At 34.6% G+C, this 17361-nt stretch overlaps 2 protein-coding genes across 2 annotated transcripts; one reads left to right on the top strand and one right to left on the bottom strand.

The window, feature by feature from the left end:
• The first annotated feature begins 2467 nt into the window (after positions 1–2467).
• Positions 2468–13626, top strand: LOC140766692 (uncharacterized). Its single transcript, XM_073106242.1, has 7 exons — positions 2468–2949; positions 5182–5327; positions 11211–11379; positions 12349–12447; positions 12639–12721; positions 12828–13035; positions 13149–13626. The coding sequence occupies exons 1-6, from the start codon at positions 2578–2580 to the stop codon at positions 12958–12960; spliced, it is 1002 nt and encodes a 333-aa protein (XP_072962343.1). The 5' UTR covers positions 2468–2577; the 3' UTR covers positions 12961–13035; positions 13149–13626.
• An 810-nt stretch (positions 13627–14436) lies between these two features.
• LOC140766857 (UPF0481 protein At3g47200-like) lies at positions 14437–15966 on the bottom strand. Its single transcript, XM_073106519.1, has one exon. The coding sequence runs from the start codon at positions 15964–15966 to the stop codon at positions 14437–14439; it is 1530 nt and encodes a 509-aa protein (XP_072962620.1).
• Positions 15967–17361: the final 1395 nt, after the last annotated feature.

Raw genomic sequence — 17361 nt, 5'->3', positions numbered from 1 at the left:
CTTCTAAGTGGATTGATTCGATTAGAAATTGCATTTATATGGTTAATTATGATACATGGCAATTACAGTATCCGCCAAGGTGACTTGCTTTCACCTTATCTGTTTATTCTAGTGACTCAAATTCTATCAGTAATGCTTAATAGCAAAATGAATGATGGTAGCTTGGTAGGTTTCCCTATGAGCTCTAATACGAGAGTTTGTCATTTGATGTATGTCGACGATCTTACCATTATTACCAAGGCTTCTACTAACAGTTGCAATGTTATTAAAGAGGTTTTGGAGGGCTATTTCTAACAAAAAAAGTTAATGTAAGTAAATCTGCTTTTTATGTCCCCTCTTGGACTTATCCAACTATCAGTAGAGATATTAGAAATACTTTAAATATTTTGCATGAGAGCTTTCATTTTACTTACCTGGGAACTACTATTACACCTTTTAGGCTGTGTATCAGGGATCATAATGGCATTATTAATGGGTTAATGCCAATCTTGCAGGGCGGAAGAAATCTTCCTTATCCCAAGTTAGAAGGATAACCCTTATTAATGCTACTATCAATGCTATCCCTAGCTATAACTTCAACTTTGTGGTTCCTCTCAAGCTATTTGAGGATATCGATAAGAAATCCAAGGCTTTTGTATGGGCTAAAGGGGAAATCAATGACAGTCACATTGTGAATTGGAACAATATCATTTTGCCTAAAGGGGGGAGGGGAGGGGGGAGGGGAGGGGGGGCTTGAATATTAGGAATCTCAGGCTAGCTCGGTTGGCTTTCATGAATCCAAAAATTTGGTCTTCTTAATGATAAGGACTTGCTATGGGTTTAATTAATGCATAACAAGTATGGTAAATTTAGCCTTTGGGGCAAGATGACTAGATCTCGAGGCTTGTCTAGCATATACAAGCATATCATCTACCTAACCTTAGGGACAGATACATTAAGAGCATTAATGATGGTAAATCAACTTTGATTATGAATGATCTCGGGGTTTTTGCTATGCCGCTTTCTTTCAAACCAATTTACCTTAATATGGATGTAAGTTTCGGACAAAAGAAAGTGACTAAACTAATTCATCAGGGCAAGTGGTATATTGAGAGACTCTTGCACTGGTTTGATCAAACCATGACTGAATAAATCTGTTTGTGTAGGCTTCCTCGGTACTTTGGTCAAGATTCTTGAGTGTGGGCGGCAAACCCCAGGGGTGTAACCTTGGTTAAGAATTCTTATACTCTGTTGGTAGAGCAGTCGAAGCCTGAGATTAAGGCTAATGTCAAATGTGAGCTTTTATGGAAACTATCGATTGCCCCGAGGATTAAACACTTTCTTGTGGAAGCTCACTCGAAACCGTCTGCCTACTAAGGCAAAACCTCTTAGGCTGGATATGCCTATCGAACCCCTTTGTGACAATTGTGGCTTTGATCTTGAAACTACCAATCATTTTTTTTTTAGATTGTACTAATGCTAAGCAGATTTGAGATTTGAACATGATCACTCTTAGTATTCATATATCCTTCAACGGTAATTGGTTGAAGGGCGACTGGCTAAATGAGGGAGGAAATTCACCAAAAGAAAAACAAAAGTTTATTCTGGCTCTGATTGCAAACTCTTTATGCAACTTTGGAAATATAGAAACTTGATTAATATCAAAGTTCAATAATTATCCTCCTATAATTGCTAGTGAACTATTATCATGATGACTACGGACTATTTTAACCCAAATGGAAGTTCTACATCCTCGGAAAAGAAACTTCCTCCACCACTAATCAGGCGGTCTCGACCTTTGCATCCTGGGGTAAAACTCAACTACGATGGATCATATGACCCAACAAATGGTAAGGGAGGAGGAGGTTGGCTTTTCTAAGATACTGATACTAACATTCTTTTGGTAAGTGGTGCTCCTGCCAACTGTGATAGTGCGTTGACTATTGAAGCGTGGGCCGTGCGCGAGGCTCTGGAGCAAGTGGGACATCTCGGCATCCACTACCTGATCATTGAAACAGACTCTAAATAGCTCAATTAGTTTTTGGCCAAAGGAGTAGGCAGCCAGAATACAAAAAACATTATTATGGATATACTACACCTCTTTCGTTCCTTCACGCAAGTTAACATTAGTCACACCCTTAGAGAAGGGAATTTTGCTGCTAATTACCTAGCAAAGTAGATTTGGTTAACCTCTTTCTCCTTTTTGTAGACTAGCTAAGGGATGCTTGAGCTCTCCTCTATCTTATGTCTTAATGCAGTTGGTAACCTTTTACAAGAGCGGCAGCACAATGTAATTTTTTGGGGCTTGCCCATAATTATTGAATTCCTTAATTACCTAAAAAAAGGGACAGTGATGCAAAATCAGAAGCTAATTTGTTATTTTCTTTATCACAAATGATCCAAAAAAAATCACAAAAAAAGAGGAACAACAAAGTCGTGGTCTCGTGGATTATCTAGTTGGAGGCCCAACCTTGTTCCCAATCCTAACCTTTCACTTTTGGGACAACTCAAAAAAAAAGAAAAAAAAAACACCACCAAAGTCTTAGCTCTCATCTTCTCCCCCTCACACTGCACTACTCCAAGCTTCCACCATCCACCATGCTCTTATCCAAATTCCACCCGATTATCTCATGCAATTATCCTTCTCTCCCATCTCTTCCTAGGCCCCAAATCCTAATCCATAGAACCCAATTCCCTCTCAAGCCTAAAACCCTGAACCCCATCACAGTTCTCAGCCTAACAACTCCAATCTTCTCCTCTGGGACAAGGGGTGTCCTCCAAATCCGCAGGGATTCCGTTGAGAGTAAGGATTTTGAGGGCCCAATTCAGGAAGAGGAAGGAGGAGTTAGTGTGGAGAGGAATGGAGATGGTGGTGGGAGCGGAGATGATTGGACTACTTCTATTCTGCTCTTCGGGTTATGGGCAGGGCTCATGTACTACGTTTTCCAGCTCACGCCAAATCAAACTCCGGTATGTTTTCGTCCAAATATGATATCAATTTGGTAAGGTCTTCTTTTTCTCAAGTAATTGTTAGATCAAAATAAGGAGATTCTTGATGTGTGATGCTGCAATGTGACTCAATTGCTTTTCTCTCTCTCTCTCTCTCTCTCTCTCTCTCTCTCTCTCTCTCTCTCTAATATCTAGGCCATTTATTGTGATTTTACCAAACAACAGTGGGCAAGCTTAAAAGTTATTGGTCTTGTAGGTCATATAGATTGTTAGCAAAGTCCAAAGAACCTAAAGAATGGCTCTTATTCGAACAAGGTAAAATTTCAAGAACTGGGAAGGGAAGATGTACACAGGCTTACCTCATTTTCTGGAGCTGTTTCTAAGATTTGAAACTGTTGGAATATATGGTAAATCTACCATGTTTGGTATTGGAATATTATAAGGATATTCTAGCACGATATCTTGAGAATATTATTAGAATATATGGTAAAGCTATCATAATCTTTTAAATAATGTATAAAAAGAGGAAAAGAAACTGATAGAAGAAGAGTAATGGTGGAAAAGTTAATCTATGTGTTGGGATGTACAAATTAATGGCTTATTTATAGCTGAGTGAGGCATTGTAATAATAAAAAAATACAACAAAGACCAATCCTAATTGATACTAACAGATTTATGCCAAATATGGGAGGACATGAATGATATGAAATAAGGGATATTACCATAATACGCTAGGAATAAAGAATATTCTCTTAACAATATTTTGAGAATATTCTTATATCAATCATGGTAATGTTTACATAATCTAAAAGATTATAGTAGATTTACCATATATAATCAAGATATTTTGCTAGACTCCATCTCCTTAGAAGATGAACTTGTCTAACTTTTCTGCAAAGTCACATCCACCTGGCCAACTGCGTAATATTGTTTCCAAACTCAAGATGGCTACTTCATTACCACGGTACTACCTTGAGTTTGAGGGGAATTGTTAGAACATACGGTAAATCTATCAAGATCTTTTAGATTATGGTAAATATAACCATGATTGATATCTGAATATTCTCAAGATATTATGTTAGAATATCCTTATAATAGTTTGAGAATATTCTATATCCCTAGACCCTAGCATATTATAGAAATGTCCCATATTTTGTACTAGAGTTGTCCTCCCATATTTAGTGTAAAATAACTTAAGAACTTAATATTAGTGAGGATGGATTTTTTTTATATTTTTCAATTATTACAATAACTTCATTTAGCTATAAATACACAATTATTTTGTAGAACTCAATACACAAAATTACAATCAAATTTTCTGACATTACTCTTCTTCTATCAGATTCATTTTCTCTTTTAGTTTTCTGTAGAAATCATGACCTCTTGGATGCAAGGAGTAAGTTTACGTTCACATCAAGTGATTCCCTTTAAAAATTTTAAGTTATAAATCCTATCCTGCTAATTAAAAATTATAAAGAAAAAATCTAAGAAGACATCTTTTATAGGACCTAGTTGATTTGATTAAACTTACATTGGTGTCAGCTTGGCGTAGTTTGTAAAATTGTTTTAGAACTCCTTTTTGCGTATCTAATCAGTTGTCACTCGATGGTTCTTAAATGCTGTTTTTGAGGTTCTTGAAAGTTGAAACCATGATAGGTTCTGTGCTGTAAGAACCAAAGAACCACTGGATTGTTTCATTCTATGTAGTCAAAGCCTCAAAGGTAGAGTTTCAGCTCACCAAGGTAACTAATAAGAAACTCCCAATGTGTAATGTGATTTACTGAGAGTTCTTGGCAATGAGGTTTCATTAGTTAAGTAATCAAGATTAGATGACACAAAGTTTGAATGTTTCGATTTACTAGGTTTCGTTGGTTATGAAATCAGGATAAGATTACACAAAGTTTGAAAGTTTCTATGTACTACATCATGATGTGACTAAACTAGCTTTTCACTTTTGTGCTCATGGGAGGCCTGACGAATTAAATCAACAGAATTTTTAGAAAGCACTATAAGAAGTCTTAAAGTTATTTTCAGTTTTTCCAGCCCAGTTAATTGCAACCATCTTGTTCAATCTTTGACTTTCTATTGTGGCAACATGCTAGGCCACATCAAATAAGAGGTTACTGGACCAGTTTGAATTAAGATTGGATTCATTTTATTCTTAACCATGAAAGAATTTAGACAAGAATGAAGCACCTTATTGAGTTTTACCTTTTTTTTTAACTTTTCGTTTCTTTTTTGGTAAATTTTCAGTATAGAGATATGTATTTTCTTCAAAAGTTACTGAATCTAAAAGGAGATGACGGCTTCAGAATGAATGAAGTGCTGGTAGCTCTGTGGTACATTATGGGTCTATGGCCCTTAGTGTATAGCATGCTGCTAATTCCTACCGGTAGAAGGTGATTATTGGAGCTCAAACTATTTCATCTCAACTTTTCTTTTCTTTGTTTATTTATCGAAAATCTTGATAAAATCACATTATCTTTGTAATCCCTTGTGTCACATGATCTTGAATATGCTAAGTTTTCACGTTCTTTCTTATATATATTTAGGTGCTCGTCTTCTTGTCTACATAGGTGAAACCTTATGCTAGCTTACTAATAAGTTTTATAGTGGTCTAAGCAAGGATTCAGAAATCTTATCTTCACTTATGATTCTAATTGCAAGCTAGTATGAGATGTTCCCTTGTATCTAATTTGTTCCTTTGCTTCATAATTATGTGTTGGGCAATATCTTGTAAATTTTTGTTAGAAGACATTAAATTTGACCTAATGATACTCCTCGTTGATAATAATGACAATTCATTCAATATAGTGTTTCTACTATTGCAAAACATTTGAAACCAGTAGAATTTATTATTGCTTTAAATATGATTAGGAATATTATCAACCAACTGCTTGCTGATAGCAATTATGTCAGACTAAGATCTACTCTTTATTTTATCTGTTGATTCATGGACACATAGATATATCTTTCTTGGCTTTTGTGCCCTCTTGTTTTAGTTCATCTCAATTGGTGCAAGCATACAATTTTTCTGAGATGTTCAAATATCTTATTTTTCTGACAATTATAGTATAATATGACATCTAATTTTCTTCATCAGTGTTACTTTTTTTGTTGATGCTCATTGTTTTGATAACTCAGATGCTTTGCTTTGTATCTTGTGCTTATGCTCTACGAGTCTTGGAAGTGAGCTTTATTGCTTCAATATTACTTTGTTTCAACTTTAGGCCTCACTTGCTCAGGTTATGAATATTTATGAACTTCCCTCTTGTTTAGACTTTTAGATTTTCTCAGATTTGCAATCCAGAAAACACATAATACATCATATCCTTATACAATAGAAAGTCATAACATTTTGGCTTAACAAGAAGCGGTCGGTTAACAGTGAGTGGAGGATGCGTATTAGAAGCCTAAAAGTCTTTCCTGTTTGAAAGGTAGCTAAACTTTGTAATTGTTTCTAATCACTCCCTACATTTGTTCTTATTATCATTAATGCCTTACCATATGAGTATTTATCATTTGGCCCCTACATTCTTTTTCTTGCTTAGAGAATACCCTATCAGTAGTCTGCCTAACCTAGAGTTACCATATAGATGACAATTTAATTATACATGCTATGACTATATACCTGTACTTTCAAAGGAGGGGAGAAGGGAAAAGTTGCAATATGACACCCGTCTTTGGGTTAGAAGATGGTTAGCATAGGTATTTTAAATTTTTATTTACAATAAGGATGAAATTTTACCTATTATGTTAGTACCTATTTAGTTAAATTTAACTTGTGGTGTTTTTGAGGCAATAAAAATAAAGTACAAGGGTTGAAAATAAATACCTATATGATAAGGTGCTAATGATAATAAGAACAATATGTAGGGTAAAGTGTAAACTATAAATTCCTACTTAGCAATGTATTTATCATTTTATTGTGAATAGTAGTATAGTACCTTCTTTATGATTGAGGGTGTCCCGATGCACACATGCCCCACTAATGTGGGAATTGGGACTCGATGCCGACAATCCCATTTGGGTTGCCCTAGGCATGTTATTGGATGCATGCTAATGCATCGATCACGCACATTCGACAATCTTGATTATGCCCATTCTAATCTTACAATCCTTTAGATATGATTTCCAGTGCGACTAAGATTGTTAGATGAACACGATTAATGTGCTGGCAAGCATCAAATTACGTGCCTAGTCCCAGCTGCACCGTTTTGTCCACACCAAATCCCTACCTCTAAGGTAGGTTGTGAGAGGGGCAAGATATATGGTTGTATGCAACATTAGCTCAGCTATTGGAGAGGTTGTTTGTATAACAAAGAATGTATCATTATTGATTGTCAGAGAAAATGATATGTATCAACAGTATCAACTGCTTTAGTTTTGGACCATTTTTTAATTATTTAAATTCTTAAAAATAATATAAAATATAAAAGATCTTCGAAGTTAAGAAAAATAAAGATAAGAAAATTTAGATTACTCATATGAGATAGTAACAAGATAATACAAAAAATAGAATTATTAATAAGTAATAACAAAATTGAATTCTGGATGCATTTAGTAAATACTTGTGTTCATCATTCTCATCACCTCTGCAACAGTGACGGTAGGCATTCTCCTATAAATGAGGTTAATAGCCACCTTTGCAACAAATGTGAGCATAAGGATGCTAAAAGAAAAACTAAAAATGGGTGGAGTGAAGGAAGGAAAAAATAGCAACAAAAGGGAAAGAAAGAAAAATAGGAAAGAAACATAAAATGCAGCGTCCAATGTTTGAGGGTACTTTTAAGCATATGAAAATTGATTTTATTCAAACGGAAACAAAGGAGTCATATTGCCTCGCATTGGTTCGATTAGGCTCAATCGTTTCAAATTCTACTGAATCAGAGTCATCTTCCTTGAGTCCAATCGTTTTAACATGTTTCACCGATTGGAATTAAATCAAGAATCCTTTCGATAGGGTTGAAGTTAGTCTTTCCTGATGGCTTTTATCTCAACCATATATCAATTTTTTTGGGAATTAGTACCATCGATTCAAAGGAGTGATCTAATTTGGTACATTCAGCTCATGAACGAGTCATCTTTTTTGACTAAGACTCGTGAGGTCCATTTGATTCGGAGGGAAATTTTGGATAGTGCTGTCTTGTTAAAGCACATCTTTATACTATGATTTAATCGTATATGTAATTATGTATATGTGTTTTCGAACTACGATTTTCTTGAAACTACGATTTATTCGGGAGATCCATCTGTATACTATGATTTAATCATACTTTTGATTGTATTATGTAACCTGCCATATGTATTTTTTCCTTTCAACATCATATCTATATCCTACTTTTGTAGCTAGGAAAAGTGCCAAAGTGATGCTACTACATATAAAATAATAGATTAGAAGGTGTGTCCAATGTCAGTTATAAAAGAACTTGTCCTTTTCATCGTTCCTTTTCATCATTCTTATAGCCTGTTCACTTCAGGAATAATAAAATTTTTTATTTCAGAATACAATATTTTATTCCAAAATAACAACTAAACATCATAAGAACCATATTCTAGAATATAAACATTATTTATCAAAATTATATCTTATACCATACGCTAACCCAATTACCAATTTCTCCTTGATTTGACTATACCTCTTTTAAATATCTTATTATAATTTATCCCTCATCTTTTATCTATTTCAAACATTTTATCGTAATTTATTACTTCTTTGTCCTCTCTCTCTCAAACTTCTTATTAACATTTTATCATAATTTATCACTATTTTCTTATCATTTTTTTATTTTGCACTAAATAAATAATCAACTTAAACAACATGAATCTTAATAATTTAATATTTCATTAAAATAACCCCTTTAAAAAAAGTATTATTATTATTATTAAATATTATTTTAGTTGTATATAAATAAATGTAAAGATAAATTTTATAATTTTTTTAATAATATAGTATTTAATTGATATTTTTCTATAAATTACCTTATTATTTAAATAATTTGTGTATATTCTAATAATATCAAAAAATAATACTAATAAACTAATATTTTATCAAATTAAATATTTACTCAAAGATAAACTAATATATTTACTATTTAAACTATGCATTAACCTAATTAAATATTCTTTCTTTAAATAATAATCTAAGAAATTTTTGAAAAAATAATATAATATTATTTGTAATCTCATGTTTTAAGCTAAAATAAAAAAAAATATTTTCCATTTACAATAAAATTTGTTCTTTTTGACTATAAAATATAATCATATTTAGAAAAAAAATATATATGGTATGAAAAGTACCATAACATTACATAAGTACTGCCCTGTATGTGTATTGCATATCTATCGGCCTAGCTGTGCATACTGAGTTAACTATATTGCATACGTAAATATAGCATTGTATAAATACCGTCTTACATGTGTATTGTATACATATCGGCCTAGTTATGCATATCGAGCTAATTGCATAAATATCACCCTACATGTGTATTGCATACCTATTGGCTGTGCATATAAAGCTAACTGTATTTCATGCATAAATATAACATTGCATAAGTACCGCTTTACATGTTGTATTGCATACCCATCGGCCTAGCTATGCTGATAGCATTGCATACGTAGATATAGTATTCCATAAGTACTGCCTTACATGTACATATCGGCCTAGCTGTGCATACTGAGCAAACTGCATTGCATATATAAGTATAGCATTGCAAAAATGTCACCCTACATCTATATTGCATACCTATTGACCTAATTGTGCACATCGAGTTAATTGCATTGTATACACAAACATAACATTGCATACATAAACATAGCATTGCATAAGTATCGTCCTACATATGTATTGTATGTATTGCATATATTGCATGCATTGTATATATAAAATATTTTATTTACCATCTATTCCATCAATTTACTTTATATCAAATCGAAGGGTATTTTAGTAATTTTTTTTTTCTTTACCTTCTCTTTATATTATATCAAACATAATCATTACACCCTTATTTCAGAATATAAGTAAACATAGAAATAGCTATTTCTAAAAGAAATTCCTCATTTTAATAATAACAAGTTAGACTTTGCTATTCTTATTTCACTCTATTCCAAGGTTCGAAAAATCGGGATCGGCTTTCCGGAAAAATGATACGTATTGGCTGGATCGGTTGTTCGGATTGGATCGGATTTTTTTTAATTACAAAAAATTCTAAATATTTTTTAAAAATGCAGGAAAAATTTAAAAAATTTAGAAAACATGACAAAAAAAAATGAAAATAATAATTATTCACACATGAGCCTTAAAAATTAAATAAAAGTACTAACTTACTCAAAAGTCAAAACTTCGATGAATATCAATCTGGCTCTCATAAATTCCTGTAATCATCTTCATCATAATCACCATAAGTTTGTAAATAATGGTGTCTAGGGTCTAGTGCTCTAAAGAGTGATTGCATCATACCATTCATATCAAATGGATTTTGTTTTCTTCGAGATAAATAATAATCAATATGTGGATCTTTTGTCTGAAGATACTTAGGAGGAGAAGAAGAAAGATAGAAGAAAAAAGAGAGAGAGTGAGGAAAAGAAATTAAAAAACTGAGAGAAAAAAATTTAATAAGGTAAAGTCGGAGCTAGATCTTTCCGTTAGAATTTAGATAGAGTGAGAGTTTGAAGAAATGAGAGAGAGAGAGAAAGAGAGAGAGAGAGAGAGAGAGAAAGAGAGAGAGAGAGAGAGAGAGAGAGAGAAAGAGAGAGAGAGAGAGAGAGAGAGAGAGTGAGAAAAAAATAAGGTAAAGTCAAAAAAATGTAACGTTGTCTGGCTTGGCTTAGGGAAATCAATAATTGATGTCCCTGGGTCGGATCTGGGTCAGATCCATTATGGATCTGATCCGATTTAACTAAAACAGGCCGATCCGGATCGGGATCGGCTGATCCGACGAACCTTACTCTATTCTACATGTGAACACAACCTTAAGAGTTCCAAAATCAGAGCTCAAGCACTTAAAATGCAGATAGTGCTGTATTATTTCATTAATGGATGACAAGCTATCATGATAGAATATAGTGTACATGCACTTTGACTAGTATTGAAAGAGAAATGATGTTCCCGAGTGTATTGCTGTTGTTTTTATGTTATGCGTTCACAAGTTTAGCTTGTTAGTCCAATTAAGCACAGCTATTTACTTTTTGATAGAATGCTAATCATTAGAAGTCCATGTTAACATTCTTTTCTGTCTATCCCATCTTAAGTAGATTTAATGTGTTCAAATTTGGTCCTGTAGTTCAAGAAGCAAGATTCCTGTCTGGCCATTCCTAGTTCTGTCTATCATTGGTGGTGCATATGGTCTTATTCCATACTTTGTTCTTTGGAAGCCACCTCCATCAGCTGTTGGAGAAGATGAAGTCACTCAGTGGCCTTTGAATTTTCTTGAATCAAGAATAACTGCTGGGGTAAGATTCCAAGTAGTTAAGAAGCACATATTTTTCTTGGTAAAGCTTATGACTTAATGTGCATGCGTAATATGCTTTATGCAAATTCAGATGTAGAGGGCATCATCCTTAACAGAGAATGTATTCCAAGAAAAAAAGAACAATCAACCTAACCTTCAAGTAATGTTGCATCTTTAACCGTTGCCTTGAAGTCATTACTTTGAAAATAATTGTTTAGAGATGGTTTGAGGGCATCCCATGCATGAGGCCTGCCTTTGCAGGGTCTGAGGAGGGAAATGTAATTGTCTGCAATATTACCTTCATTTCTGAAGAGGGAAATGTAATTGTCTGCAATATTACCTTCATTTCTGAAGAGGTTGTTTCTAATAGAGGTGGTTTTGGACATTGCTATTTTTCTACTGTGATAGGTGGATGTTGATTTACATGACCAATTGGATGAGCTTTTATATAATTATCTTGAAGATGGTTTTCTAACAAGAAGGAAAAAAGTTCTTTTTTACTAATTTAACATTGCGGCTATGAAATGAGCTGGAGACATCCTACTCCAAAATCGGAAGCACTAGTTCTGCTGTGGAATTTTCCCTTGTGCATCCAAAATGACTAATTCTACCAAATTTTGTGAGCCAATCTTCAACTTTATCGGTCTCTTAGAAAATACCAGTGATCCTAACACTAGGAAACTTGGACAGAGAATCTGCATAGACAATAGTTTTAATCGCCCAAGATGGTTTGTTCTTTTTGGTTAAGATATTGACATGCTATTTTATTTGACAAATACTTGATTGTATTTATATGTGAATTGTGCCTTAAATTCATTTCATATGTTAGACTTAAGCTCATAATGTATACCATCCACATTTCTTAAATAAAAAAAAAGAAATATCAGAAAGTAAAACAAAATTAGGATACAAGATGATAATTGACCAGTTCTTCTGCTGATTGACTGGAAATAACTCCATTCCGGACCAGATTACATTTGCTGCAGGTGTGGGACTAATTACATATGCTATTTTAGCTGGTGGTGATGTCTGGAAGGAGTTCTACCAATATTTCAGAGAAAGCAAATTTGTAAGTGCACTGATATCCAGTAAACCTTCTTTCATACTGCAAATGTCTTGGGATCCACCTCTCGAAAATAGTTTTGTTAGCCTCCTCAACTAGTCAAGATATTACAATGTTCCACCATGAATTGTACCAAAATTATATAGAGCTTTTGTTTGTTTCATATTGCTAGGTCACCTCTTTCTCTCTGAATGCAGATTCATGTGACATCCATTGATTTTTCTCTACTCTCGGCCTTCTCTCCTTTTTGGGTATATAACGATATGACTGCAAGGAGATGGTGAATATTCTATACGCATATTTCTTTATGAAACATGCCCTAATAGATCCTTTACAAAATGGAAAATTAAAAAAAAGAAGAAAAGAATGACGATGATTTCATGCAGGCTCAAGAAAGGGTCTTGGCTTCTACCAATGGCAGTGATTCCCTTTTTAGGGCCAGCATTGTATCTTCTCTTGCGTCCACGTCTCTCAGCACTCCCTACGAGGAACTCTTTGCCTACGACTGAGAAGCAGTAGGTTGAACAACTATCTGGTCTAAAATGGCCTACAGTTTTGGTATATGAGCAAGCTGGGGAGTACAAAGATCCAAGGGTTAGCTGAAATCATGCGGAACAAATCATATAATTTACCTATTTTGGCTTCAAATAGCTAAATATTTTTTGAATTTTCAAAATTTTAATTATTGTTTATTCCAATTTCTGCAGCTTAGTACGGTGAATAGCTCCTAATTTTGGTATGCAGCCAATGCAGAGTGTGGAAACCATCTGTTCCAGGTGAGGTTGATTCTCTCATCTTCTCCAGTTGGTGAAATTTCAAGTCATTTAGAATAGTAATATTCTGCAAACGCACATGCCCTTTTCAATGTGTTCTTGATATGGTACTTTAATCCAGTGAAATAGGTATCGTTTTTGGTCAAACTTGTGCATGTTCGACTTCCATGAAGTCCTAATGTTGAAATCCTTTGGATTATTGATGTTTAGATCACTTTATTTCTTCATATTATTTTTCATTCTTATGTTTAAATGTTCAGCAGTGCAGAGATAAAATTCAATTCAGGAGCCTTACTGATGGTATTGTAATGGTGTTTTTAGTTGGAACGAATTTCTCATTGAATCCATTATATAGATCCATGGTTTCTGTGATCCAGAATGATGAGAAATGAATGAATATTGAATTGCTACAGACTTAATTCTTTTCAGAACGTACCTAGTCTGCTCAAAGCTACACTCAGAAATTAATTTTGAGCCTAGGTATTTTTCTTTTTCTTTTAGAATTGACAAATTTAATTTTGAGCCGAGCTCAAGTTGAACTCCAGCTGCCCTATTATTTTGACACTTGCTAACATAGGGAGACCCTGTTGGTCTTAGAGTTCTGAAAACCCAAGTGTTTGCCTGTAGTTCTCTAGCTGTTCATCTCATCACCACCCCGATGTGGCTACCAGCTCACAGTGCTGTTAGCATATTCTATATCTCTCAGGGAAAAAGAAAGATGGCATTTTAATTTTTATGTATTATATATGAAAATTCTGTATTTGAGAAGGATAGAATGATTGTGTTCTATTTCTTGCGGTTATAGTGTCAGGTTAAATGTATGTAACATTGGAATGTGGCAATGTGGTAATGTGGGAAAGAAAAAGGTGGAATTGCAAATAGTTCTTAAGTTTTGTTGGAATCTCAAAATTTAGGTGTGTAGAGACTTCCCAAAAATACTAAAAAGAAAAAAAGAAAAAAAAGAGAACAGAAGACTTGATAAATATATATATAGAAAGATGAAACATGTAAAAACCCGATAGAGAAAACACTTCACACATCAACTGTTAATGCATTTGGATTTCACCGTCTTCAAAGCAGACCTTATTGATAATAAGAGAAGAAATCAAACGACATGCAGTGCAGTGTAGAACATCAAGCATACCTTACATGAGCATATGAATTGCAACAACAATAAATAATCACTCCTGACAGCACTTTAACAACAACTATTTAGGGTTGGTTATCCATGGATTGGAGCATAATAGCCGAGCATAGTATATATTGTTTGCATGAGGGTGAGGATGAAGAGAAGAGTTGCACCGATTACCGAGACTGTTATCCATGGATTGAGGCAGTAGTGAAGCTTGAACTCGCCATAATATTTACTAAGCTGGTTTTCATGGTGGCCCATCACTGTCGAGTACAAGGAAAATAGATCATCCGGCATGTGAGCACCTTCAATCTCATCACTCAAACCCTCAAAGAAACGAACCACTTCGATGTCTGTTTTCTGTGTCTTTGCCAAAATTCCCCTTCTGCGGAGCAGCTTCGCATCCTTTTCGCTCTGCAGAATACGTGCCATACACGCGGAGTAGGCCGTGACACAGAGTCCACAGTTTAGATAATTGTTCTCAAAGGCGATAAGGTTATGGAAGATAGAACTGCTGTAGTCATGGATATGCAGAGTTGGGATCTCCATTGCAGCCCATATGTTAAATGCTCCATGTTTGAACGTAATATCAAGAAAGCTACCAGATCCCTTCTTTCTGAACTCCGTCGCAGACTCTTGTAGTTCAGTTGCGCTAGGAATATGTAACGTCGGCTCCTTTTTCATAGCTATTAGCGATGAATTTTGCAGTTTATACTTCCCGTTTGGAACGCGAGACCAGTGGAAAAGCTCTAACAGGTGATGGAACCGTGGAAAGCAACGATTTTGGATGTCCCGGTTCCGCTGAGGATAAAGATCATCGAAGAACGAGAGTGCAATTTTTTCGATTGAGCCTTGAATGAAGTTCTCAGCATTGGTGCTATCTGCTATTATTCTCTTGATTGCAAAGAAAGGAATCTGGTTTTCTAGCCTAAGCAAGTCGATCTTGATTAGCTTTGCATTTGAACTTACATCCATAGACAAGCGCATAAACTCATGTGCCACGTATCCTGGTCCGTTACTCTGACGCAGCTTGTTAATCACGAATAATATGAAACAGCTATCCACCAGCAACATCTCTAGAAAGCTTTCGCTGTCCATTTCGGATGCCCCGTCAGAGTAGTAGCCACGGGCCAGAGGTTCCATCGACTTCATGAACCTCAAATACTCTTCAGTGTTGAGTTCGTAGCATTGCACCATATATCTTACAAACTGCCATTTGTAATCATCCGTGATGATTCGATCATTGTTGCCGCGGTGGTATGGTCCGATGGCCACCGCCCTCACTTGATGCAGCTCTTTATCATGTCCTTTGCTGTTGAGCTTAAATATGTTAGGGCCTCGTCCAGGATGGAGAGCCCGTGCTAGCTTCAAAGCAACCGTATCAGTCCCAGATTCAAGATCCTTCTGTTCTACTTTCTCCTTCACTCTTTTTAAGCATTCCTCTGATATTTCTTCTGTGCTTATACTCGAAGATTGGAAATTGGCATCTATTATCTCATACTCCACGCTTGCTTCGCTGTCTTCGTCAATCTTTGTTCTCCACGAACCCACAGGTGGAGGAGGATTGTCGCTAACGTGAACTTCGACGGAAGAGATGGAGTCACTTCGCTTGCAATCCATTAGAGCCTCAGAGTAGGAACAGTTGAGTTGATATTTGATTTATATCCTTGAATTTCTTTTTTCCGTGGCTTGTTCTATTTTGGGTTTTCTGCGACAATGTGTCGGTTGAATTCTTTATTTGGCTACATTGTCTCTAGATTTTCAATATTAGCATCTTTGTGCCAGTGGAAATTTGTATTACCCATATTACCCCTCTCCTCAGACCACTGCTACCAACCAACTATTATCACCACCGTTACAACAATAGCTATTGTAATGTTTACATAATTGACAATATATTTTAAAATATTAAACTTAAAATATAAAAAATATGTAAAAATATCTAAAGGCATATGCACAAGTTGTCACGAGGGTTGACAAAGAAAATCAAAGCAAAAAGTGAAAAGAAATAAAGTGAAAGACAAGTTTTCTTGAATCTGTTCAGAACACATTCACAGGGCATTTGTAAGGTGTTCGAACACGCTAAGAACATTCTCAAATGTAGAGATCATATTTTGAGAGTTGTAGGCATTTGCAATGATGTTCAAATACATATGAAACGGGTTAGAAATTTTAGATTTTAAGTCATCGTATTCGAACACGAATCAACCACATTCAAACACTATCGTAAATCATTATCTAGTTATAGGATTTCGTGAAATATATTTAGAGATCTTTCTACCTTATTTCTAAGAGGTATTTAAGAGATTTCAATCTAACCCCAAGAAGTCTATCATCTCTTTCGATAATTTTTTAGTTGCTATTGGAGATTACCTACCGGCTTTAGATGGAACCTACTGTATCGCTTTTAACTCAATGCATCTACATTCTATCTGAAAGAACTACATCTCGAGGGTCACTAAGACTGAAAGAGCAACCTTAAAGATTACTAAGGTTTAGAAATCTATCACTGGAAGCAATGTATCGTACAGTCTAGCCAGTAAGGGTTTACTGATTTAGTCCTACAGATCGGCCGTGATCTCTATGCTTCTTGTAACTATTAGAAGTACTAGTAATTAGATTCAATCCGTGTTTAGATTATCTAGTTTGGTTTTTTTCCATGTAATTTTTATGTCTGTGATTATCTTTTCTTGCTTTATTTTTCGTATTTATTTATTGATAGCATATATTAAATCATCTTCTAGGGCATTCATATTATTATTTAAAAATTTTAATTGGTATCATAGAATACCTAAAGATTCATGTTTTTTAATTAATATCATAACAGGTGTCTCTTACCTTAGAGAGAAATCCTTTAGGATATAGATTTTTATATAGGACAATCATTTTTATTTCCATTAGACCTCCCATACTAGATAGAGCAAACTATGCTTATTAGAAGGCTAGAATGCATGAATATTTTAAATTTATAGATGAAAACATTTAGTTGTCTATAGTGAATAATTGGACTCCTAC

Source organism: Typha angustifolia, chromosome 9 (genome assembly GCF_048772165.1).
Source record: "Typha angustifolia cultivar Huaian chromosome 9, ASM4877216v1, whole genome shotgun sequence".
Classification (NCBI taxonomy): Eukaryota; Viridiplantae; Streptophyta; class Magnoliopsida; order Poales; family Typhaceae; genus Typha; species Typha angustifolia.
The sequence above is the reverse complement of the archived record's forward strand: the minus strand, read 5'-3'. Positions and strand labels throughout refer to the sequence as shown.